Genomic DNA, 27,707 nt, shown 5'->3' with positions numbered 1-27,707 from the left:
CATTTTCTTCAATAACAAATTTTATTAAAACAGCATTTAAAAAAATCACAGGATAATTTTATTTATAAATGAATTCTATTTTCTCTAGACTTTAAATCATCGGTTCACTCTTATAACAGAGAAGCAATTTAAATAACACCACCAAAATGGAATGGGGACGAAACAGTGCGCTACTACACAGCGCCGTGCTGCACGCCGGAAGGATTTCCAATCAGTCCTGCAACACGGTCCATTTCCAGTGAAATGCGCAGGACACTGCCAGCAAGCGCTTTCCTTCATACTGACTTCACTGAAACACGTCCTGGGTGCGGCTCTGGACTGTTTCGGAGCTGGTCAAGCTTGTGTTCTGCAGAGGCTGACGTCACAAACCTCTGCCGGCTCACCCAACAGCAGTCTTCAGATGCTTTGGTTTTTATCCCAATCCTTTGGAAAGTCAACTGATTAATGATTGCTCCCTTAGGATTCTAGTTTAAGTAGGCTACCTCAGTGCCTACACAGTCTGTGCCAACGTCCTTGACTTTTTCACATCCATGGCTTTGTTCATCATATTGTACACTGATGGTAATCTTATTTTATCCATATTTTTGCTGTAAACATTGAGAAATATGCCAAGAACAACTAACAAGCCAGACCATACATACCTAAATGAAATGAAAAATTAGATATTAAAATTAACATGGTAACACTTCACTGTTAATTATGACATGTGGTAGTCAGTCCACAATAATTTCAATCAAATAAAAACTTGCTCTTAGCTGGGCAGTAGTGGTGCATGCCTTTAATCCCAGCATTTGGGAGGTAGAGGCAGGCAGATCTCAGTTTGAGGCCAGTCTGTTCTAAGAGTTCTAGGACAGCCAGGGCTACACAGATAAACCCTGTTTCAAAACAAAACATAACAAAAACAAGAAAAAGCAAAATGAACAAATAAAAAACGAAACAAAACAAAAAAACCCAACCAAACACACAAAACTTGCTATTAGAGGTCTAAAATAGTATCAGAATCACGTGTTAAATGGAACAGAGAAAGGCTCACAAAGCCTGCGTTGGTTTGCTTTCCACGACTATGTATGGTAAAGACCATGACCACAGCAACTTGAGGAAGAAGGGTTTTCTTTGGCTTACACATCCTGAGTCCCATTCCACAGAGGGAAACCAAGGCAGGAGCACTCAAGGCAGTACTGTAGCAGACCGTCAAGGAACACTGTTTACCTGCTTGCTCCTCCTGGTTGGCACAGTTTGCTTTCTCACACACTCCGGGACCATCTGTCTGGGGATGGCACTGCCCAGGGAGTTAGCCCTCACACATCAATCATCAGTCAAGAAAATGCCCCACAGGCTTAACGACAGGCTAACGGGATGGAGCTATTTTCTCAATTTAATTCCCTCTGGTAAGCTGACTCTAGATTGTGTCCAGTTGACAAAAAATATAAGCAGTCAAAAGTGCCACCCCTGGCTAAGGCATTGATAATTGAAGGATGCTGAGGGAGAGTGTCAGTTTTCTTCAGGATCTAGTTCAGGTAGGTTGCCTGCGCTCCCATGATGGCCCTATACCCATGCACGTACTAGCAGCACCAAGTAGATTCAATGGTTAACGAAGAGGGCACATGAAGTTGGGACAGAAGTGGGGCTGGGGTGGGGTAGGAGATGGAGTTGATCAAAACACACTATTTACACAAAAATTAAAAAAAATTATGCTGAATATATACATAAAAGTTATACAAAGTGAAACTAATTTAAACTTGAGGGCTCTTAATTAGCACATTCAAAGTAAAAAACCTTACCAGAAGACTTAAGATTATACTTTAAATGCCAGAGTCCTATTTATCAAAGGCTACATTATACATTCAACCCAGCACTCTGCCTAGTTGTCCCAGGGAAGTAGAACACAGACAATTTTTCGTCAGCTAACATTAAATTAAATGGAGAAAAACTCAAAGCCATCCCACTAAAATCAGGAACACGACAAGGCTGTCCACTCTCTCCATACCTCTTCAATATAGTGCTTGAAGTTCTAGCAATAGCAATAAGACAACACAAAGGGATCAAGGGGATTCGTATTGGAAAAGAAGAAGTTAAGCTCTCGTTATTTGCAGATGATATGATAGTATACATAAGCGACCCCAAAAACTCTACCAAAGAACTCCTACAGCTGATAAACACCTTTAGTAATGTGGCAGGATACAAGATCAACTCCAAAAAATCAGTGGCCTTCCTATACACTAAGGATAAGAAAACAGAGAGGGAAATTAGAGAAGCATCACCTTTCACGATAGCCACAAATAGCATAAAATATCTTGGGGTAACTCTGACCAAGGATGTGAAAGATCTATTTGACAAGAACTTTAAGTCTTTGAAGAAAGAAATTGAAGAGGACACCAGAAAATGGAAAGATCTTCCTTGCTCCTGGATTGGGAGGATCAACATAGTAAAAATGGCAATTCTACCAAAAGCAATCTATAGATTCAATGCAATCCCCATCAAAATCCCATCAAAATTCTTCACAGATCTGGAGAAGACAATAATCAACTTTATATGGAAAAACAAAAAACCCAGGATAGCCAAAACAATCTTATACAACAAAGGATCGTCTGGAGGCATTACCATCCCTGACTTCAAACTCTACTACAGAGCTACAGTATTGAAAACAGCTTGGTATTGGCATAAAAACAGAGAAGTCGACCAATGGAATCGAATAGAAGACCCTGACATTAACCCACAAACCTATGAACACCTGATTTTCGATAAAGGAGCTAAAAGTATACAATGGAAAAAAGAGAGCATCTTCAACAAATTGTGCTGGCAAAACTGGATGTCAACCTGTAGAAGAATGAAAATAGATCCATATCTATCACCATGCACAAAACTCAAGTCCAAATGGATTAAAGACCTCAATATCAGTTTGAACACAGTGAACCTGATAGAAGAGAAAATGGGAAGTACTCTACAACACATGGGCACAGGAGACCACTTCTTACGTATAACCCCAGCAGCACAGACATTAAGGACCTCATTGAATAAATGGGACCTCCTGAGACTGAGAAGCTTCTGTAAAGCAAAGGACACTGTCACTAAGACACAAAGGCAACCCACCAACTGGGAGAAGATCTTCACCAACCCCGCAACTGACAAAGGTCTGATCTCCAAAATATATAAAGAACTCAAGAAACTAGACCGTAAAAGGCTAATCAACCCAATTATAAAATGGGGCATTGAGCTGAACAGAGAATTCTCAACAGAAGAACTTCAAATGGCCAAAAGACACTTAAGGTCACGCTCAACTTCCTTAGCGATCAGGGAAATGCAAATCAAGACAACTTTAAGATACCATCTTACACCTGTCAGAATGGCTAAAATCAAAAATACCAATGATAGCCTTTGTTGGAGAGGTTGTGGAGAAAGGGGTACACTCATCCATTGCTGGTGGGAATGCAAACTTGTGCAACTACTTTGGAAGGCAGTATGGCGGTTTCTCAGGAAATTCGGGATCAACTTACCCTTGGACCCAGCAATACCACTCTTGGGAATATACCCAAGAGAGGCCTTATCATACAACAAAAGTATATGCTCTACAATGTTCATAGCAGCATTGTTTGTGATAGCCAGAACCTGGAAACAACCTAGATGCCCTTCAATGGAAGAATGGATGAAGAAAGTATGGAATTTATACATATTAGAGTACTACTCAGCAATAAAAAACAAGGACTTCATGAATTTTGCATACAAATGGATGGAAATAGAAAACACTATCCTGAGTGAGGTAAGCCAGACCCAAAAAGAGGAACATGGGATGTACTCACTCATATTTGGTTTCTAGCCATAAACCAAGGACATTGAGCTTATAATTAGTGATCCTAGAGAAGCTAAATAAGGAGAACCCAAAGAAAAACATATAGGCATCCTCCTGAATATTAACCTTCAGCAAGCGATGAAAGGAGACAGAGACAGAGACCCAAATTGGAGCACAGGACTGAAATCTCAAGGTCCAAATCAGGAGCAGAAGGAGAGAGAGCACGAGCATGGAACTCAGGACCGCAAGGGGTGCACCCACACACTGAAACAATGGGGATGTTCTATTGGGAACTCACCAAGGCCAGCTGGCCTGGGTCTGGAAAAGCCTGGGATAAAACCGGACTCTCTGAACATAGCGGACAATGAGGACTACTGAGAACTCAAGAACAATGGCAATGGGTTTCTGATCCTACTGCACGCACTGGCTTTGTGGGAGCCTAGGCAGGTTGGATGCTCAACTTACTAGACCTGGATGGAGGTGGGGGTTCCTTGGACTTCCCACAGGACAGGGAACCCTGATTGCTTTTCGGGCTGGGGGGAGACTTAATTGGGGGAGGGGGAGGGAAATGGGAGGCGGCGGCGGGGAAGAGACAGAAATCTTTAATAAATAAATAAATAAAAAAAAAATAAAAAAAAATCACATCCAAAAAAAAAAAATAAAAAAATAAAAAGGGACACATTCTGCACGAAGCAGAGAATCATCTTTTTTGGGGGGGGGGGTGATTTTGAGACAAGGTTTCTCTGTGTAACAGTTTTGGCTGCCCTGAACTCAGCTCTGTAGACCAGGCCGGCCTCGAACTAACATCCCCTCCTCTGCCTCCCGAGTGCTGGGATTAAAGGCGTGTGCTGGGATTAAAGGTGTGTGCCACTACCACCCAGCTTGGATCATCATAATTTAATTACTATAATATACTATCACAGGCATAAAGAACAGTAATCTATAGACAACAAATGACCTGTAGTACACTGGTAAAAATTTACAATATTATTTAAAATTACGTATTTTTAAACTAGGTTTGAAATCCCAATTACTGACCTATGTTTTAACAAACTGCTTTTAAACAGAGATAGCAAAGACTGCTGACCACTTTCACAAAGAGCCACACACTAAGTCATTAGGATACAATTTACAGAATACTTTTCCATTGTTTATTGTTGTGCAAAGCAGCCATAAATAAAGGCTTCACAGGAAAAATTTTAAACATATAAATTATATATTTGTATGTAAGAAAGAAAATCCTTTACTTAACACACGCACACCACTGTACTCACCCAAATCAGAAACATGCACCCACACACAGTCACACTAGAGTACACACCTGCCCTTAGTTCTCACACTGGCTTACACACTCCTCACAGTCACTCACACTGGAGCACACACTCCTCACAGTCACTCACACTGGAGCACACACTCCTCACAGTCACTCACACTGGAGCACACACTCCTCACACTCACTCACACTGGAGCACACACTCCTCACACTCACTCACACTGGAGCACACACTCCTCACACTCACTCACACTGGAGCACACACTCCTCACAGTCACTCACACTGGAGCACACACTCCTCACACTCACTCACACTGGAGCACACACTCCTCACACTCACTCACTCACACTGGAGCACACACTCCTCACACTCACTCACTCACACTGGAGCACACACTCCTCACAGTCACTCACACTGGAGCACACACTCCTCACACTCACTCACTCACACTGGAGCACACACTCCTCACACTCACTCACTCACACTGGAGCACACACTCCTCACAGTCACTCACACTGGAGCACACACTCCTCACAGTCACTCACTCACACTGGAGCACACACTCCTCACAGTCACTCACACTGGAGCACACACTCCTCACAGTCACTCACACTGGAGCACACACTCCTCACAGTCACTCACACTGGAGCACACACTCCTCACACTCACTCACTCACACTGGAGCACACACTCCTCACAGTCACTCACTCACACTGGAGCACACACTCCTCACACTCACTCACTCACACTGGAGCACACACTCCTCACACTCACTCACACTGGAGCACACACTCCTCACAGTCACTCACACTGGAGCACACACTCCTCACACTCACTCACTCACACTGGAGCACACACTCCTCACAGTCACTCACACTGGAGCACACACTCCTCACAGTCACTCACACTGGAGCACACACTCCTCACAGTCACTCACACTGGAGCACACACTCCTCACAGTCACTCACACTGGAGCACACACTCCTCACAGTCACTCACACTGGAGCACACACTCCTCACACTCACTCACACTGGAGCACACACTCCTCACAGTCACTCACACTGGAGCACACACTCCTCACAGTCACTCACACTGGCTTACACACTCCTCACAGTCACTCACACTGGAGCACACACTCCTCACAGTCACTCACTCACACTGGAGCACACACTCCTCACAGTCACTCACACTGGAGCACACACTCCTCACAGTCACTCACTCACACTGGAGCACACACTCCTCACAGTCACTCACACTGGAGCACACACTCCTCACACTCACTCACACTGGAGCACACACTCCTCACAGTCACTCACACTGGAGCACACACTCCTCACACTCACTCACACTGGAGCACACACTCCTCACACTCACTCACACTGGAGCACACACTCCTCACACTCACTCACACTGGAGCACACACTCCTCACACTCACTCACACTGGAGCACACACTCCTCACAGTCACTCACACTGGAGCACACACTCCTCACAGTCACTCACACTGGAGCACACACTCCTCACAGTCACTCACACTGGAGCACACACTCCTCACAGTCACTCACACTGGAGCACACACTCCTCACAGTCACTCACATGGTCAGGCACACCTAACTGACAATCAGTCTGCATCCTAGATTCCTTTCTCACAGTCACACTGCAACAACTGGGCTTTGGCTAGGCGATTCAAAAGTTAGAAAGTAATGCTGTTTAAGACAAAACATGAGAGACGACATCTAAATTCTGAGACACTTGCTGAATTAAAAGGTACTTACTGAAATGTGAATGGTTTAGCAAAGAATATGAACGAAAGGACTATGGTCATTGCTTTTCTTCCTGTTGTCACTGTGGGGGAAAAAGATTTAGATGTACGTTACTATCTTGGCAATATTTGTAAATTATTTATTCCACAAATATTTATAGCTCTGGATATGGCAGAACTTCTAAGGTGCCGGAGACAATGCAACTGACCAACCAACAGCCAACCAAGTTCTGTTGCTAATGGTTTCATAGAGAACTGGCACTGATCCAATTAACATCGACGTACACCCGTGTTTAAGTATTCATCAGCTCCACGGGGTGCAGGAGCCACAACCAGAGGCTTTCCCATAAAGACATGATTAGGTAGAGCAAGGGCTACCCTTTAACACAGTGAGAGGTTCACTAATGTCAGGTTTCTGTGGTTTTCAGACAGGTCTTGCCATGTCTTGCTCATCCTGCTCCAGCCTCCAATGCAGTCACACACCTCATGATGGTTCACAGGATTTAGTTGGGGTGACCTCCGGGAAAGGGACAGCAATTCTGACAGTGCTGCTCTCTGCACATTTGTCTTCACACTTTGACCTCAGTGTAACTCAGCCCAGGCAGAGGGGCAGCCACACGTCTCCACTCGGGTCTCTACCCTCACGCAGCTTCTCTCGTTTCACCCCTATTCTCCTGCACTTTACGCTCAGCACAAGCCGGGGCTGATCTGCAACGACTGCCTTTGGGAGACCTACTCAGCTGGGCATATGTTCCTGTCTCCCCTACACTTAGGTGTGCTCATAAGTCTCAGGATCTGGCCAAAAAAAAAAAAAAAGTGATCAATGTGTTGTTTCGAGGAGTACAGCATCTTGAGGCAGCTTCCACTAGAGGACACTATGGCTTTCACCTTCTCAGACTCCATCCTGCTGCCCAGCACACAGGAGGATGCGATGGTAGGAGGGTGCTGAGGACCACCCGGTCTCTCACCATGCCAACCAAGGAGGTGCAGTGAAGATGCAGGCGTGGAGGCAGACAGCTTTGCCTGGAATCTTGATTCTAGCAAGTTGTCACCCAAGCCCTTAACTTTTCCACATTCATGTTTAAATCTGGGCATGGATTAGAAAAGTAACAGTGCATGGGCTGCGGTGAGACTTCTGTCCGGAATGGTGACTCGTACACAGGAAGGATCTGTGTTAGCTACAATTATGCCTGTCTCCGCCTCTTATTTGACAGTGAAAGTATTTCTGCCTATACCGTGGAGGTGAATGCGCACTTGCAGCTCTGGAGAGCGATGCAGTACACAATCACTGGCGCCCCTCACTGCTATGCATTTCCCAAACACATCACACACAAGCTGCAGTCCTCTCTAGCGTCAGGCACGGACACGTCATCACTGCGGAAGCGAGAACGTGATCTGGGCTGGTGCTAACAAACAGCCCAGTGAAAGGCTTGCAAACTATAAAATGCACCTGCCATATTTTAAGTGCGAGAAAAGTGGAATTTCCGTAATCAATTAAAAGTATATGAAGGTAGCGTTTTCCCTGAAGGGGTTACAGCAAATTTTTCTAATGTGCTTAACGTTTTTCATGAAAATGTATATATCTGACATAAAAATGAAGCCTTCAGGGCTGGGGTGCAGCCGAGTGGTAGAGTGCGTGCCCAGCATGCTGAGGGCCAAGGGTCTGGCCTCAGCACTGCACAAAGAAAATAAATGCAATCTTCGAAATGAGAAATTAAGACCAAACATCATTTTCTTTGAAACTAAAAGACAAAACAAGCTACCATAGCACAAGCGGGAGAACAGTACTCCTTTTAAGCACGAGGTCATACCCGTGTGTTTGTAAGCACATGAGAAAACTGTAGTGTTTACTTCCTAATCTAAGCAAGTCTCCTACCTGTTACAGCAAGAAGAGCACCAAAGATTTTAATCAGGGCCAGAACGAAGGAGATCCCAAAGTATCCAGTGAGGGAAAAGAGGAAGGCATAGCCATAGGTGCGAACAGGGTTCTGCAAGAAGAAAAATGACCTGTTAGGAAAACACAAAGCAAGCCCTGAGGTATCCTATGGTATCAAGCCACAGATTTGAATCAGCCTCTTGAGCAGTAATAAGTCATTCCACAATGCAGCCAAGCAAACAATACTTAGTTTTTATTTAATGGGAAAATATTGATGAAATGAAAAACCCTTGATTTGTACATTATGAATTTCTCAAAAATTAACTTACAGGGTAGAGAATGGATAAAAAATTAAATATCAATCATTTCTAAGATCTTTCATTTCTGATCTGTAATGTTGCATTTGAAGAGTGACCAAATTATTTATTAACAATAGCTTTTTTTTTAACTAGGCAAAAATAGTACAGAGAAAATTATTAAGTGTAAAGTGTTTACTTTTAAAAATGCGATTAGCGTTTACCTTTGAACAAAATGCCACTGCAGGGCCTAGTCCACTCGTGCAGGACAATCCCAACAGAATGTACACAAAACCGATTGAGTACGAATACAGAACCTGGGGGAGGCAGAAGTAAAGCACAGAAATGACTGTCATACCAGAGGAGACACTGAAGGGTTTGAACACACGGAACAATTAATCTACTCAATACTACAAAACAAAACATTTTAAAAGTGATATTATCATTGCCCTATGGCTGAAGTTTCTAGAAATAGCTATGAATTAATACCAAATACAGATGTATATATATACATGCGTGCGCGCACGCACGCACACACAGTATTATGTAACAAAAATCCATGGCCATATGGAACCTTCCATTTATGTTCACATTTTACTCATTTCTGGATTGTTAAATTTAAGCAGACTTTAATTTTATTTTATAAGCATAAATATGACAAAATCCTTAGAGTTACTTACAAGATACGAAAAATGTCCTGGACACCGGAGTTTTCAAAAGACAGGAAAATCACCACTCTAGTTTCCCCGCTCACTTTTACTCATTTATTCACTCCCCCAAGGGGACCTCCAGCTTCTAACTGAAATGCTTGCTACAGGTTAGCGATGCTACCCTGTATGTGGGCTACTCTCCTGACTCTCACAGCTAACCTAATCTTAATCCCATGCTTATCACCCAGTTTTCAACTGAAGCCTGAGGTTGTAATTTGGCCCAAAGGAGAGCTATGGAGTAACCTAGGATACAACTGAGGCTTCCGTTTAAAGCCTGCTGCCCTATGTGCTACCCTGAGTTTCCAGGTGACCTGCATGGTCTCACTTCTGAGGTCATCTTTACCTCAGCCATGAAGAGGAGTGAAACAAACACCTATCAAGATTCAGGTTCCTGCTACTGAGAAGTCATTTAAGATGCCCCATGCTGTGCCCAGACAGCAATAGGAAACTTACTCCTGTATGTCTTCAATGCAGTGTGTTCTATGTGAATAACAAAGCAAGTGTGTTTGCAATGTCTGACACACACACACACACACACACACACACACACACACACACACTCCTATATAAAAACAAAAGCAGAAGATTTTTAATCTGAAGAATACTTTTAAATCTAATGAACATTTAAAAGGAACACCTGGAGAGATTGGAGAGAGCTCAGGAATTAAGAAGGTGGATTGCAAAGTTAGGTCCTCAGCACTCAAAATGAGTTGCTCACAACTGTCTGTAACTCCAGCTTCAGGGGAATCTTGACCTCTGATGGTATCTACACTTACTCATGCATACACACACACACACACACACACACACACACACACACACACACACACACTAATATTATACAATTAAAAATAAAACAAAAATATTTTAAAGAGATACTTGAATAAAAGGAAAGCCATACCTTAGTCTTAGACTGAAAGAATCAAGCATACAGAAGCCATGCCCCTAAACTAATTTATAATTCAATGCTAACGTCAGTCACAATCCCAGGAGGGGTTTCTGATTTATGTAAGGGTATGAGCACCCACAAGCTGGTAGTTCTTTTGAAAAGGAACAAAAGTGGTTAGTCCTAACGATGAGAAATTCATGAAGCTGTTCAAGTTTCTGTGGGCTGAGGCAGAAATCAATACTAGAGAATTTGATTCTGACCCCTGTGTAAGGATGTGAGATAAAGAAGTCACAAGTGGGAAGGGTGGGGTGGTTCAGTAAACAGAACTGGGTTTTAGCAGGATTTATTTAATAAAAAATGTAAATAATAAAACTACTAGGCAACATGGGTGAAAATCTTGAGTTGGAAAGGCCTTCTGACACATAGCCAGAAGCCAACAATAAAAAAGAAGTTGGACCAATAAGAACTATAAATTTCCACACTGAGAGCAACACAAAGAGAAATACAAACAGAAGGAAAATAATGTCACAAAGAGGTTTCTTTTAACAGATAAAAGATTACAGAAATCAACAAGAAAAATATTGATCAGTTATACAACAAGCTATTAGCAGTGCTGGGCTCTCTCCCAACCTTCCACGCTATTGCTAGCATTATGTTTCCGGGAACATACAGTGGACTGAAGTGCACATCGAGTCTCTGACACTGTAGCCATCTAATAACATCAGCCGTGCACCTTCCAGACAGGAGGGAAGCACTGGGGTGCTCACCATCTCAGAGTTGGAAGCATTGTGCAGCTTCATGGCTTTCTCCTGGACATTCCCGATGACAGCATCTGCACACAGTGCCAGGGAGATAAGCATCACACCTTTAGGGAGAAGACAATGATTCTCTTTAAGCATATCAATTATAAGCAAGGTTGGCCCGAAGTTTAACTGGGCTACAAATCAAAAGCCGACTGTCAATCCCATTTGGCTGGAATACTGAATATTCTGATTTATAACTTGTTTTGTAAGCACATAGGTGATGATATTAATATAAAAAAGACAGACACTAATAAACTAATGCTACCACCAGAATCTTACTTCAGCATCGTGGCAAATAAAGTCCACACTTTTCAGGCAGTGTCTCTTGAAAGTGCAGCTAAGACTCAGGATCTGGAGAAACAATGGAATGCCCAACCCTTTAGTTCCACACTGTCTCAGAGGCACCTAGAGCAATGCCTTTCTTAGCTTGCCAGCCAAACTGTCTTGGGAACTCTTCACATGAGCAAGCCTCCCTTTCATGTCCATGAGGATAATGTGGACAATATTAAGTTGTCACACGCTGCAGTGACAGGTTCAAAGGAATCGAGTCTAGGTGATAGCATTTTCTCCTGGGAAGCAGCATGCAGGTATGCAGGAGGACAGGCCTGGCTGTCTCTGAGCTTCACATGCAGAGGAACGGGTGTCACAGTTCCATCTTTGTTTTTTTGTGGGGGCTTGCAGGCTTTCTTGTCTCAACCTTCTTGATGCTGTAACCCTTTAATACAGGCCTCCATGTGGTGACTCTCAACCATAAAATTATTTCATTCCTATTTGTAACTGTAATTTTGCTACTGTTATGAATCGTATGCAAATATCCGATATGCAGCAGGAAATACTGTATATCTGGGACTCCAAAACATAGAATGGTTGATTTCTTAAGGGTTAATTTTAAACAGGATGAGGATAGAGTGTGTAAAATGAAATAATACATAGCTGCCAATCACATGGGAGCATTGGTAACCTGACCACAGGTTAGGTCAAAGTCTTGCACAGTCACGCTTCAAACAGCACGGAAAGTTGTTCCCACATCCTCTACCATCTCTCCCCCCACCAGCTCTCCATGAGCCAGTGTTCTCGCCATCTTATGGGAGAGTGTAAAGGGTCTGCAATTTACTCATTCTAGGCCTCATTTTTACACCATTTAAATTCACTGCAAATCTGTACCTTCTAAACTTTGTTTTTCTAGCTAGAAGAGTCGATGATGTCTGTTCTCAAGTATACACTTGATGTGACAGTCTATGATGGGAAAAATGAAGATTTCCTGATAATTCTTGATCATAAAGGCAATAGCTGCGACCATAAGCATTGTGTGAAGTTAAGCAGTGAGGTTTCCATGGAAGCTGAGGCAGCAAGTTCCCTCAGGACTGTGGCTGTGAGAGGGCTGCCCCAGAGGCCCAATGGTTCTATTTCAACACACTAGCTAGGCTGGTGAACTGGGGCCAGTTAGACTGACGGTCTGATTCTTGACAACAATTGTGAAGCTAATGTAACACATATTTTCATTATAGAAATGATTATTTTATACTTTGTGCTTGCTGGTTTTCCAATATTGCCTTTCCCCTGTTCTCTTACATATTTTCTTCCTTTTGTTTTTCTTATCTAGAAAATTTAAATGCTATTTTCGTCAAGAGGAATGTTGGGATGACACTGTGTTCTTGGTAAAATTCTTTTAGTAACTTAAGGAAAATAGTGTATATATAGTAAATACCCCCAAGTACCCCAAAATAATTTATCTCAATGGTTCTCATCCTTTCTAATGCTGTGACCCTTTAAAAAATACAGTTCATGTTGTGGTGACCCCAACCATAAAATTATCTTCATTCCTACTTCATAACTGTAATTTTGCTGCTGTAAATCATAATGTAAAGATCTGCTATGCAGGATATTTGCTATGCGATCTCTGTCAAAGGGTCATTAGACCCTCCGAGGGGATCATGACTCACAGGTTGAGAACCTCTGATTCATCTGCATGGTCATGAAAATAAAAACATGAATCTAATGCTTATTCTTCTCCATGGACATATTCTAATACTTACCTGTCTTTTGAAAAATCTAAATTTAATTGACAAAAGGCATAGCCCACAATGGAGGAAACGCTAAGCCAGAGTTACAGCTCTATGCATATTTCCACTGTGACTTCCCCACACCTCCTGCATGTATGTGCAGGTCAGCATACACATGTCAACTCTCCTGTCTCCGACAGTGAAGGCTTTACCCGGGAGCCTCCTGTCAGGCCCTACAACAGTGTCACATCCTAGAGCACTGCTACTTTTACTACAGGTGGGAAACTCACCGACCTCACAGCATCACTTAAAGTCCTCACGAAAACGTACAAATTCTTATTCAAAATAAAATGCTTATACAATTTAGGAATACAAACATACTCCTCACCTGTCAGATTAAAGTTTGGTGCAATTGTGCTGTCAGCCAGGGTAAACCAGATCAGGCCAAGGCTCATGCACACTGCAGCCGACACATCTGCAAGGTTGTAACGCTTTCCTGTGTAAGACAAAAGGACACCGGGCTCATTCTACAGATACTTACCTAGTCTATTGTCAGATCACAGCGCCCCACCACGCAGAATTGGGATGTGCCGTTCATGCCTAATGCCCAAACAGAAAGAACACTCACATCAAGGCACAGCAATCCCAGGTGAGTTAAGACTAAATCAGGCACTCCATGATCTTGTAAGACAGAACGAGATCTTATTTTATCTGACAGGAAGAAAAAAAACCAAAACATAAAACAAAACCACACACACGCACCACTTAATGGTGAGGATATGCCTTGAAAATGCACCCAAGGGGGATGCTGTTGTCTGACGTCATCAGACACAAAAACAGACTGAGATGGCTATGTCACTGGGCAACCTTATCTCATGGGATCAAATGCATACACAGTCTACTGGTGACCAAAGCTTCCTTACACAGTGTGTGGCTGCATTTGGTGAAAAGTGACAAAAGTAAAAGGCATACTACCCAATTTTAACTATGTGGAGAGACGAGTTTGTCCTTTAGTTAATGTGTAATAACTACAAGGCTACAGATGTTCCTGCAGCTTGTCAGTTTACAGACGGAAGAGGTCTGGCTATGCTAAACACCGTTTCAGCTGATGAACACTATGTGAAGACAGTTAGGCAGGGGAGAATTCACCCATTTTCCTCTGCCTAATGTATTCTAACTTTTGGTAAAGATTCTAAGGAAATACATGTGCCTAGTAAGAATTTTTAAAAGAGACTAAGGTATTTTATTTCCATATGAACCACTATTCTGTTGTGTTCTGAGTGAGGTGCTGACACATTTTCATTGTAAAAGGTCAACCCAGGAAGGCATCTTGATGCACACACTGAAAGCAGGCTGCCCGAGCCCTTCATGATGGGAAGAGCCTCAAGACAGGGACTAAGCAACAACTTGCTCCAATGCCTGCTGTTCCAGCTGCCTCCTCTTTTCATCCAGCTCGACTCAGCTGCTCTAAACCATCAGAGCCAGTTCAGTCAGGGAAGAAGTGGGTCCACTCAGATGGGCTTCACTATGTGAATATGGGATGCATTAAGTTCCAAGATAAAATAATAAAATAAAATAATGGCTTTTCTCTCATGTCCAAATTATGAATTCAAATACTACAGTATGTTAGAGAAATAGCAATATTTTTTATGACACCCTATTTTTATAAGATGCTTTACTATCACAATGTCTAGAATGCTCAAAAACAGTGTTGTGGACATTTACTTTTTTCCTAATGCCAGATGCCACAACACAGCTGCACGCTTCAAACAGTACAAAACATGTCATTACTGTACCTTGAATAAAAACTCCTCCTAGCATAACAGGAATCAGTTTGCAGCACTTGAAGATGACTTGGGTGGGGTAATTCAGGTAGCCCAAGGAAGTGTTTGATAAGCCCATAGTACCCACAGTTAGAAAAGCTATTATCATGTAGGTTTTTCCTGGTATTCTGGAAGAGACAATTTTTAAAACCTTCATTGTGGGACCCGGTTTCATAGTACTTTAAAGATGATGGCTTACAATGTGCTTCTCTATTTCTGGTTAATGTTTCTGGAATATACATTAAAAATCATTTTTTTCATATTGTACCACTGTTTACTTGTACACTGACAAAAATCACAATATACTTTGCTAAATCATCAATGAGGTATCTCAACTGTGTGCATAACAGTAAGAGACTCACTGGGATTCTAGCTGATGTATAAATGCTGATCAAAGATTTTATTATAGTAGCTCGAGGTATAGACAACAACTATCTTGATTTAATGAATAAGTGAGAGATGATGAAAAAAATATGGGCCTCTACAACGGTAAAAAGGCCCTAATCACTAATGTTGTAAATTAGCTTTTAAATTGCTTTAGTTTCCTAACTTTCCATCCAGAATTAGGAAAATTGTAACCACCAGAACAGTTAAAGACCTTTTCTAGAGAAAGCTCATGAGCTTCACAACTCCAGACATGATTATTACTATAGCGTTCTCTATTTTCCATGTTACAATAACCAGCTTCAGGTAATGTTTCTGATGCTGTCCTTGTAACCTCTAAACTTTTAATTCTGGCTCTACCAGGCTTGCCTGAAGATTTTGAATTTGGTATCTTTAGGAAGTCATTAGTATGGGCATATATCTGAGGAGTCAATAATGGTTTAAAGTAATAATGTGGCATACTGTATGATGGACACAAAAAAGCATTAGTCACATAATTTGATTATGCTGTAAACTTAGATATAACCTACTTACATTTACGCATTTGTATTGGCATTTAAATCAGGCACAAAGGCATGCAATTCCTCTAACTTTTTTTTTTTTTTAAAGATAGGATCTTTGGCCCAGGCTGGCCTCAAATGCCACATGTAACTGAGGGACACCTTGAGCTTTCTGATCTACTACCTGAGTGCTGGGATGACAAGCATGTGCCACCAAGCCTGCTATAAGTGGTACTGGTGATGAACCCGTGGCCTTAGGCATGCTAGGCAAAGACTCTACCAACTGAGCTACACCCCCAACGCTCTACATCTTTTATATGAGTAGATGTACACTAGTTTGTTGGGAAAATTCTATTGAAATGCATTATTTGACCTTTCAGTGTTGAGGTTTTTCCTACTTAAGTTCTAATGTAGGAGCCACCATTTAAAATCTACTGTCAAGAACGGGTATCCTCCAATTACTACCACTATACTTCCTCGGTGTCCCTGGAGTCTGACCAGCCACTGTCCTTGTCCTAAGTCTGACCAGCTTAGTATAAAAACCAGTCACCATATTTCCTCAAAGACAGCTGTAAACAACAGTGGCCAGAAAGGAAAAATTCCATTCATTAAACTTCTGAGGAATGGTTACGGAAGCAGGATACAGGCAGAGAGGAGCTCAGGGCCACAGCGGGCCAACCCCTAGAGGAACTTCCTACATGACCTTATAAAAATGTCAGCCCTCCTCCAGGTCCTGTTTCCTCATGGGTGATGAGGAAGCTGCATCTCATCAGCCTACCTCCTGGATTCCAGGTGTTTCTATTTAATTCCTCAACAACTTCTTCAATAATGGTGAGGAAAAGAAAGTCCTTCAATGCAAAATCGTATATTTCCTGTATGCCAAAGTCAGACAATGGCTAAAAAGTTATTAGGTGAGGGATGACAGAACCATGTTTCAAGCATCAGAGCTGTGATGTTACTCCCGAAACACACTCCCAAGCAAGCCAGGAGTTCAGAGACTCCCCAAGTCTTGACAGAGTCTGAGAGAAGCAATGCCAGTTTAAACCCATCATCTTTAAACTCCTGTGCTTGTACTGACACATCATCACTTATGCAGACCCAGGCAGAGAAATCAACGAAGCAGAGTACAGGTCAAAGGCTGAAAGAAGTAACAACTGTCATGGGAATTCAGAAATCATGTACATTAAAGACAAGGAGCCCTGCGGCTGGATGAAGCTCTAAACATTGTGCCTCGTAAAGAAATGGTTTCAGTTCACAACTACTGATTTTAAGTCTAGAGACTTTCTATGTTTAAATCAAAAGGAAGTTATCTTACTTTCAAATGTTTTAGGGTGACACAGCTAGAAAGCTGAGGTCGCCGAGCCCACACCACATCTCATCTGGCAGGCTCACTACAGGAGCTGTGCCCTCAAGTCCACCCTGAAGCCGCGATTTCCAAGAGATAATGAATGGATCATCAGCCCCTCACTATTAGTCTTGGCAATGATAGTTACTTACTTTCTAGTCCATCACCCACATTTTATCATGGAATTTTAGAGCAGGAAAAAACAATAAAGATGATATAGTACTTAACTATAATGGCTGCAAAAATTTACGAGCAACAGAATTTGGGAAATAAAATTAAATTTATAAAGAAAATTGTTAGATTCTTCCAGTAAAAATCTTGTGTAAATGGATCTGAATATTTAAAACTGAATAGTTACCTATGTATTGCTCCAAACCAATAATGTAGAAAAATAACAAGCTATGATTGTTGAGGCATTAAACATTTCTATAAAAGATGGAATGTCAGGATTGTCTTTATTATCTTTTAACTGTCCCACAGATACATGAATATATGCATCTTAGATGCAATGAAAGCATGAACATGCTTCATTTACCCCCAAATTTCACGTTCACATTCCTAACTACCTTCTGTTTATGGTCACAGTATTACTGTATTTTGTTTTATATGCCGTTAAAGATAAACCAAAGCATTTTTTCAAATCTACATGGTTACTAATTTAAAAGATTTTCAAATAAGCATTCTGAATTTAACAGAACGAAAGATGTTCCTCCAGTATTTAGGAAAACAGATTTCCAAACCAAGACAAGAATGTGGAAAATGGACTTGTAGGGAGAAGGAAAGCTCCAGGCTGAGAAAGAGATCTGGGCAGGTTGGTGAGAGTATGTATACACGTGAGAAACTGCCGAAGAACAAATTGCCTCAATTAAAAGAACAGAAACCTTGGACTTTCAGGTAAGGCAGCAGCCTCAGAGTGACTTGGTGAAGAAACAGCCATATAAAAAGGATTCTATTTCAAGGTGATGGATACACCAATAGAAATGGAGCTAAGTCAAACAGCTAGGTTGTTTTCTGATGGGAATGGGGGTGGGGGTGGAGCAGAGGCTCATCCAAAGGGAAGTCAGTGCTGAGGAAGACACAGGCAGCTCCACCCTGGGGACAAGGCCAGGAAGAGCCTCCAATTCAGTGGTAGGTTTTGGGAAGACTGATGTCTCAGGCAGATCGGTCAATGCTGGAGAGGAATCCTAAGGAGGGCAGTGGCTGGGAACTGACTGTTTAAAACTTAGCTATCTGGGGTGGGCTAAAACTAGGGAACAGCGACACGCCAGAGAGCCTGCTGGAGGACCTGAGAACTTTGAAGGCCCAGGAAGCTTCTTGGCAGCCACAGTTGCATCCCTCCATGAGGGCGAGGAACAGTCAAGCGGGCTACACAGCACAGAAGAAGGTGCTTTGTCTGTACAGGTCTGTGCGGTGTGTGCCACACTTCTAACACACCTGCTAGCCCCCTCCAAGCAGAGTTCTAGTGACACCAGGGGATACTATCTAACGAGTCACAGGAGGTGAAGGTCTGCCCAGCCCACAACTGCAGAGATTCTGCTGTTCAATTGTTCCCTTTATTACTATATGCTGACTTTTATTACTTGTATCTTAATTGGATTTCAAGTTATCAGCTACCAAAAACTACAATAGCTTATGTTCAGTTTCCATTTGCTTAGTAGGTTCACTTCTATCCTTTGATTCTCAGACTGATAAAGGGAACAATTGTACAGCAGTTATAACTACTGTAAATAAATAGGCACCAAACACTGTAGCTCATGATTTTATATGGATATTAACAGACATAAAAAGTCACTAAAGTTTGAGTATAATAGGGAGATTTTAGACAGGTCATTCAAACTAAAAATCTACAAGGAAACTTTAAACTATAACACTGGTTAATGGATTTAACAGATACAGTAGCTTCATATCAGAGAAAAAGGGCTGGCTCAATATACACAAATCAATGTAATACACCACATAAATGATCTTACAGCCAGAAATCACCAGATCATCTCAATAGATGTAGAAAATATCACAGACAAAAGTCAATACTCCTTCATGACTAAAACTCATAAGAAACTAGCAATAGAAGACATTCACATCAAGAAATTCAAGTCTCTAGATGGTAAACCTATGGCCAACGTTCTACTCAAAGTGCTCAAAATCAAGGTGTCCTCAGACTACTTGCACACAGGCTGTAGCGCTTAATGTGTCCTCTGACTACTTGCAGACAGGCTGTGGTACTCAAGTTTTCTCTTCCTTCTTCCAGTAAAAGAGCATATGTGTTAGAGCATAAAGAGAAAGAAATAAAAGGCATACACATAGGAAAGAAAAAAGTCAAATCATCCACATCTGTATACAGCGTGATCCTATATTTAAAGAACATTATTTATCCTATATTTAAAGAACTCTAACTAAAGAGTCTTCTGATGAATATTGTATACCAAAACCAAGTTTGCCAAGGAAGAAATGAAGAAAATCTCACTTATAATTATTTAAAACAAAAACACACAACTAACCGAGGAATAAACTTAAACAAGAGTTCATGAAAGACTGTTCTAATGATACTTACAGACAATAAAGAAAACCTGAAGACATTGGATTGGCAGAATTAACATCGTGACAGCAGCTGTATTAGCAAAAGGGATCTACAGATTCAACACAATCTCATCATAATTCTAATGCATTTTTTTTACACTACATGAGACACTCCTAAAAATCATTCATAAGCACTAAGGACCTCAAAGCACTCCTAATAAAAAGTACAATGCTGGGGGTATCACAGTGAATTGTACTATAGAGCCATATTGATAAAAGTATGACAGTGGACCCCAACAGGCATAAACCAACAGACTAGAAGATGGAGAGGGAAACTCATACAGGCGTGAAAACACACAATGGGAAAAGACAGCCCCTTTCAACAAACAGTGCTGGGAAACTGGACATTCATATAGAACCAGATCCATATCTCACCTTGCAAAAGAAAAAGAATTAAAAATAGATCAAAGACTTTAATATAGGACATAATGCTCTCAAACTATTAGGGGGAAAGTACTTCAAGCTACAGGTATGGGCAGTGACATCATGGAAGGTGCTCCAGAAGGGTGGAGGAACCCCAAGAACAGGCACACTGTATCACATAAAGTTAAAACCTGCTCAGCAAAGCAAATACCAGAGAGAAGACACGGCCTACAGAATGGGGCAAAAAAAAAGTTTGTGCTAAGTATACACCAGGCAGGGGATTAAATTTAAAATGTATTACCCCTCCCAAATAAACACCATTAACACAAATCATGCAGTAAGAAATGGGCTAAGAAATCAAATACACACTTCTCAAGAGTAAATGTGAATGGTCAGGAGATATTTGGAAACACGGGCAGCATCCTTAGCCACCAAGGGAACGCAAATTCAACCTGCTTTGAGATTCCACTTCAATCCAGTTATCATAAAGAAAACACATGGAATTTGGAGGGGAGGAGGAGAAAGAGGAATGCTTATACCCTGCTGATGGGAATAAAAACTGGCGCCACCACTATGGAAAACAGTTATGGCCCAGTTATGGTCCTCCTCATCCACTGAAAGGATGACGTGCCACAGAAGTACTGGTACATCCACGTCTACTGCTCTACTATTCTCAGTAGCTAGCCCAGACATCTAACAACCTAGGAACAGCTGAAGAAAACAAGTGTGTCTACAGAATGCAGCTTCATACTTGAAATTAGAAAGGGGACAACAGAGAAGAAGAGAGGGGAGGAGATGGACAGGGCAATCAAACACCTGTGACAAGAGAGCAGGTAAGGGGAAGAAAGCAGCAAGAGCGGGGCAGGTGTGGTGTGGGGCGCAGTGTGGGAGGAGATGACACATGTACATGAGAATGTCATAATGAAACCCTTACTATTAGCTCATTAAAAAAGAATGCAGATTTCAACCTCTAGACACTCAGTGACAATGTCAGGGGATAGAGCCCACAAAACACTAACACTTTAAAAACTATTAGACACTTGACACTGGCCTTTTGCTTACCACTGTGATGGAGGTGCATTTTAAGTCTTTCACTAGGCATGCCTTGGTCAGGTCATGAAAATGTACGTCTGAACTCTCCGAGGGAGTGTGTCTAACCATGAACTGACCCATGTTCGGCTTGATTTTGTGACACTGTACTTAAAAGAGGGGGAATCTACTTTGTTCCAGTGCATAAAGGAATAGATGTATTATTTTAAGCAAGTAGTTTATGTTGATTAAAACTCATGATCAGATGTTAGCAGGAAATGTAGAATCATACACAGTTGGCATGCTGGCCTTGTTTTGTTTTCTTTCAGATTCAACCGATGCAGGTAAGCGCAGCACATACCTTCTCCTTTTGTCCTGAATGAGCTGAAGTTCTATGAGGCCAAATATGGAGTAAAATGCAAACTGTACTAAAGTAAGGTACCAGCCATAGGGCTTAAAGCCTTCCATTGAAAATATCAACTCCTGTAAGAAGACAATGAATGTCATTAAATTCAAGGCAGAGACCAACTTTCCGCCAACTGTTAGGAGTAGATTTTAAAAGCAAGGAAGCCATACTCCATCCAATTCCACCTACTCCCACCAAATCACTAGACTTTATATGACTTAGGCATGAAAATCAACAGAGAAGTAACTAAAATGCAATGTCTTCTTATGCTTCTTCATTAAAGACATAAAAAAGACCAAAACTAAAGTTGTCCTTAACAAAGTGAGTGGCTAATTCCAGAATTCACACAAACAGCTTACTTCAGTAAAAGCCAGGCATCTACAAGCTGGTTTTCATCAGGAATATGGGTCATATTACAGCATTTTCAAAATTATGTGTCACAGATAAGATGAAAATCTTCCTTGTATAGGAGATGTTTAATTTCTCTAAACAGTGTGCATTTCTGTCTCTCTCTCTTTTCTGCCTCCCTCTTTCCCTCCCTCCCTTCTTTTTTGAGACAGTGTCCCATGCAATCCAGGCTAATCCTGCTCAGCCTACAGTGGCACTGAACTTCTAATCTTCCTGTTTCTGTGTCCACAACACTAAGATTCTAAGCATGGGTCACCATGTGTCATCCTGTTTATGTTGAGAAATGAACCCAGGTCTTAGTGGCTCCTAGGCAAACACTACCAAAGAGCTAAATTCCCAGCTCCTACATACAATATTATATTGTGAAGTAACATGTTCATTAATGACTACTCAGCCATTTTAACAAGTCAACAAGAGTATTTACAAATGTTACCTAGTTTACTTTTAATTGAATGATCTGAACTTTGCATCCTGTGTGAGTAATGGGGATGCTTCACTACAGAGACTGCTTCTACCAAGACTAGTTAACCCTGCCTCCCTGTTCTGCTACATCTTAAAGTTAGCCTTGGACAGTTTGTTCCTTACTCTTTGTAGTTCTTTTAAGAGGCTATTGTTCTATAAAAATCTCAAGCTCTGAGAAAACTGGTAGCCTGTAAATAAAAATATCATGGTAAAAACAAGTAGTTAAAACCAACATGGACATTAAGTGCTAAAATAACTAACACTATTATAAACAAAGGACTACTTTTTACCTGTAAGTATCCATAAATTAGGTAAAATACAAAAACTCCAGCAACACATATGAAAAACTGTGTGAGCTTGTTAAACTTGCTGAGGTTCATGCCCAGCACCACAATGTCATCGACTGATTTGATGTGTGGTGACATTGTCTGGGTTTTGGAGGGCACAGTGATGGAGACATACTTCCTGGAGTTGTTGAACTTGAGGTCCATTGTTCTTGCTTTGCCACATTCAAGGTCTGCAACCTTGTCTTTGCTGGTTTCCAATGCTATGTCCTGTCTTTCCTTTGCTGGCTGGACCTAGGGGAGGGAATAAGCAGTTATGGTAAATCACACAACCAATGAAGCTGTATCAGACTCAAATAATCTAACCTATACACTATACGATTTATAGACACATCTGAGTCTCTCTGAGTATCAGAGTTACCTCCCACATCCCAAACAAGCAAGTACACCCAACCCTATCCATCACCGGGTAGCATCATATTCATCTCCATAGCAAGCAAAACTAGGACTACATATGTATGGTAGTATGATTTTATCATCTAGTACATATCTAATTCTAATGAAATAAAATGAAATAAAATTATATTTTCAAATTATAGACAATATTGTAGTAGAATAAAGAAAAAGTGACGCTTAAGGGTTGACAACCATACAATCTATTTGCTAGGTAAGCTCTGAAACTAAAGCCAAACAGGTTAGCAACAGCATTCCTTAAACTGAAAGAAAAACCTGTCTGTAGCCCAGGCTGGCTAGGACGGGAAGTCTTAGTGGCTTGAACACTATGGTTACAAAGCATGGGCTACCAACCATGACTGAGAAGGCTTTCTTTCCCTGTGGAGAAAATGATCCAAATTTAAAGGCAGAAAAATGTGGGGTCTGTGTGTGTGTGTGTGTGTGTGTGTGTGTGCTGGCAGTGAAAAAAAATGTGAAGGCACCACTGACTACTGCTAGGTTTCTCTTCGCACTTACAAAAGGCAAAAATAATGAACTCCATGTAAGTAGTAAGGGAAGTGCAGAAATCATGGCAGCACACAGGATGGAAAGACTGTCTTCCTATACAGCCTCACGGCTGGTGCTCCAGCAAGAGAAAATCCGGACTCCAAGGGCAGGAGAGGACAATTTTGACAGGGGCTTCACTTAAAAATTACCATAAAAGAAACTGTCGTGCGAGCATTGGAAATGACAAGAACTAGAGTCCACTCTCGGTGACTGCTTCTAGCTAGCTGAGCTGCACGCATTAAAAAGAGAACTGGTTAGTCACACTAAGGGGCAAGGCACCGCACACAATCATGACTATCGATATGTAGGCACCAACACATTTATTCTGCGGGACACCTGCCCTTTATGTCTACACTTTTATAAGCACTTTTATTGTCTGCGCTCCTTTTTCCTCATGCTTTTCTTCCTTATTCTGGCTTTCCTTGCTGTGTTGCAATCATCTCCGTAAGACTTTTTTATGCCATGTTGTAGAACATCCTTGATATACAGTTTTCATAATAAGCATGTTTTAAATTGTCCTTCTCCAACTGTGCTGTGCTTCAGTACTGAGGAAACAATGTTCTGGCCTATATTCTATGGCAGGCACAGCAACAGCGCACAGGGCACCTTTAAATAAACAAAGGTTCTGAGCTCTCTTCCCTGATTTCTTTCAATAAAAGGCCCAACCATTCAGCCATTCCCGAGAACAGAAGACTTCCAAATGCTTATGGTGTCCTTTCTGCTTGAGGTTTTTTCTTTAGGTCATATTTAGGCTCAGGGTTGGTGGCCTCCGTCTGTGTGACAGCTTTGTGTCTTGGTATCTGGCATAGATTTTTTTTATCTATATGCCTAGTAGACATGCCTCGAACTCCAGCTCACATCTATCTCAGTTGGATACATTTCTGAAAGGACCATGGTGTTGGCAAACTTGCTCAGCAAAACTGAAGTCTACAGCAGACAGAACCAGAAGGAGAGTGCAGATGATGATGTTATACTTAGGCACACACACACACACACACAGAACGAGTCTTACAAAATCAATTTCCTCCTCGTACTGACAGCAGAATATGTCTCCAGAAGGCAACTCTTTTCCGACATTGCCCTCTTCTGAAACGCTTATAGTTAAATGCCAGGCACACAGCACCAATTTAACTATAGCCAACAGAACAAGAAAGCAGTCCCATGGTTTGGAACTTGGGGATCTGAACTATAATGCTACCTGAGGAGACTAGGGCAAAGCAGTCTCTCTGAGCTTCAGGCTCTCCATCTCTACAGGGAAAAGTAAACTGTGCTGAGTAAGGACACTGTCCAAGTGCACAGCGCACAGTGTGACAGCCCGTGCGCGTTAGTTTTCATTGCCCAGCTTTTCAGAAACATTGCTGAAGTGGCCTGGTGTGCTGAAGCTGACTTAACCTGCCAGGCAGCAGGAAGGAGGAAGCAGGGATCTGGATTTCCCACCTAGCCTGCTCTACAATAGTCTCTTCCATTGCCTACCTATTATATGATACCAGAGCGCACTACAAAAACCTAAGCCACTGAGCTCAAGGGCTCTCATGTTCTTGTAAACATGTGACCGATATTACTTTATTCCATTCTCTTCCACCACGTTATCACTCATACTCCCCTGCAGCCTGACGAGCTCCAGCTCTAGAATGCACGTGCAGGTAAAAACCTTCAGCACCTTCAGCAATACTTTTTTTTTGTGCACAATACACTACTCATCTCTCCCGAACTTCCCAGGAAGCACTTATGATGAACAATGAAATGGATTCATGGTAATTACTTAAGTGATGCCTCACTGCCACAAAACCTGCCCTTTCAAAGCCTGGCATTCAGTGTGCAGTTTTACATGACTGACAAAGACCGCCATCACCCTCAAACTGTGATCCTTGATATCTGTACCTCACTTGTTCCTATATTAATAGCTGATATTGTTATCTAAAAAATTAGAGCCACAGAGCTGGGGCTGGAGAAGTGGCTCCGTAGTTAAGAATGTTTATTGTTCCTGCAGAGGGTTCCCAGAACCCATGTTAGGAGGCTTGCAATTGCCTTTAACTCTGCCTCCAGGAGGGAGTCAGACCCCTCTCCTGCATATATATACTCATTCATGCATATATATACACACACACACACACACACACACACCCCTAAAAAGAACATGGGACAAAGTTCCCATTTAGTTCCCCTTATGTTGCAGGGGAAAAGACTAAACTACATAAGGAATCTGACATCAGCCTGTCTCAAAAAAAAAAAGGATTAAAAGTAATCAAACAATTAATACCTTGTTTTGCTTAAGAAATCTGAAATAACCTCTGACACTAAAACAGGAAGAAATCATTAAAATGGATTTCTGCCTTAAGTCTCTTCTTAAACCCAACAAACACTTAACTTTAGCACATGAAGGTAGAAATAACAGAGAAAATGGAATTAAAGAAAGGGTTTTCAGTTCTAAAAAAAAACATCAGAAATAGGTGATGTTGACTAATAAAGACATACTAAAATAAAAGTTATCTGAGATTATTTCTTTTTAAAAAAAATCTGTGCGTATATGCCACAGATCACAGGTGGGTTCAGAGGGCAACTTGGGGGAAACGGGTTATCTCCATTCACTTTGTGGGTTCTGGGGACCAGGCTTGTGGCAAGTGCACTTATGTGTTGGGCCATCTCACTGGCCTCGGCTTAGCTCTTTATCGAGTTCTTTTTCTAACATGAAAGAAATAGAAACGTTATAGAAAGAAAGAAATAGAAACGTTTTCTATTACAGAGAGGTGGCATGCGAAGGAAACCTATGGTGTACACGGCCTGGAACTTGTCACACTCGGGTGACATGCCTGTCTTCATGCCTCGGGTGCGCTCTGTCTGCATGACAGTTTGTGGAATAAGATCATAAAGGAGAAAACAAGACTGATTTCATCTATACCTCATCACACAAAGTATGAGAGCATGGTGATTTCTGAAACTCTTTCCCCCTCAGGGACTAAAATCAGGATTTAGTCTATACATTGCGCACAAGTAATGCTATCTAAAATATTCCCAAGTGCTAGCAGTGTCTTTTTCCCCCAAGTTTCAAACTATGGCAACTCACTTATAAGAAAAACATTAACTAAGCAGTTTCTGATAATCTACTGTAGAAGAAATGCAGACATACTTTTTAAAAATATAGAAAAAAAAACCCCAACAAGTCTTGTTAGCATACCAACAAAAATTTTCAGTGTTTTTTTTTCTTTTCTTTTCAAGAAGAGAAGTCAGCTGCAAAGACGGAAAGAACACACAGGGCTTTCAGCGACATAAACTTAATAGCCCTGCAAGAACAGTTCCTTCGTGGCAAGACAAACAGGCGCGGGGTACCGGAGGACCGGACACAGACCCGGAAGTAGCTCTGAGCAGCAAAAAACGGGCTAGGGAATCCGGGAGACGGTCCAAACCCAGACGGCAGGCTAGGGGAGTCGGGGCGGCGGTCTCACGCCAGGACCGGAGGATGCTCTTCCCGGAAGCGCTCGCCCCCCGCTATCCCCAACAGGTCCGCGCGCGCCCGGGCCACCCCGACGGCAGCGTCCACTTTCTCAGCCGACACGGCGTGGACGCCCACCCCAGTCCTGCCTGACGGCACCTGGCGAGACCCCCTCCCAGCTCCGCCGCTGTCACCTCCTCCTCCGCCTCCGATCCTGCTCCCGGGCTGGCCACCGCGGCGGCCACCTTCCCGGAAGGTCTTCACACCGCCAGACCCAGCGCACCACTTCCGCCTAGG

At 42.1% G+C, this 27,707-nt stretch overlaps 1 protein-coding gene across 6 annotated transcripts; it reads right to left on the bottom strand.

Annotated features, from left to right (window-relative positions):
• On the bottom strand, positions 1–27,707 carry Slc35b3 (solute carrier family 35 member B3). 6 transcript variants are annotated; one of them, XM_075969847.1, is made up of 10 exons: positions 27,605–27,707; positions 22,988–23,275; positions 21,783–21,904; positions 15,197–15,351; positions 13,789–13,896; positions 11,362–11,459; positions 9,220–9,312; positions 8,700–8,811; positions 6,837–6,906; positions 1–641 (listed from the first exon to the last, which is right to left on the bottom strand). In XM_075969847.1, exons 2-10 carry the CDS (start codon positions 23,186–23,188, stop codon positions 491–493), a joined length of 1,110 nt encoding a protein of 369 aa, XP_075825962.1. In that variant the 5' UTR covers positions 23,189–23,275; positions 27,605–27,707; the 3' UTR covers positions 1–490. The 6 variants fall into 6 exon arrangements, with proteins under 6 accessions (XP_075825962.1, XP_075825964.1, XP_075825963.1 ...); XM_075969849.1 differs by having other exon boundaries at positions 1–423; XM_075969848.1 differs by having other exon boundaries at positions 27,156–27,675.

This window comes from Microtus pennsylvanicus, chromosome 4 (genome assembly GCF_037038515.1).
Source record: "Microtus pennsylvanicus isolate mMicPen1 chromosome 4, mMicPen1.hap1, whole genome shotgun sequence".
NCBI classification, from domain to species: Eukaryota; Metazoa; Chordata; class Mammalia; order Rodentia; family Cricetidae; genus Microtus; species Microtus pennsylvanicus.
This window is presented reverse-complemented; position numbering and strand designations above follow the sequence as displayed.

Excerpts from the sequence above, each read along its gene's own strand:
- Slc35b3 (XM_075969847.1), bottom strand. The coding sequence starts at position 23,188 with ATGGACCTCAAGTTCAACAACTCCAGGAAGTATGTCTCCATCACTGTG. Across the intron at positions 15,352-21,782 it reads ATTCAGGACAAAAGGAGAAG|AATACCAGGAAAAACCTACA; the intron begins GTATGTGCTGCG and ends TGTCTCTTCCAG. Across the intron at positions 642-6,836 it reads GCTAAACCATTCACATTTCA|GTATGTATGGTCTGGCTTGT; the intron begins GTAAGTACCTTT and ends CATTTCATTTAG.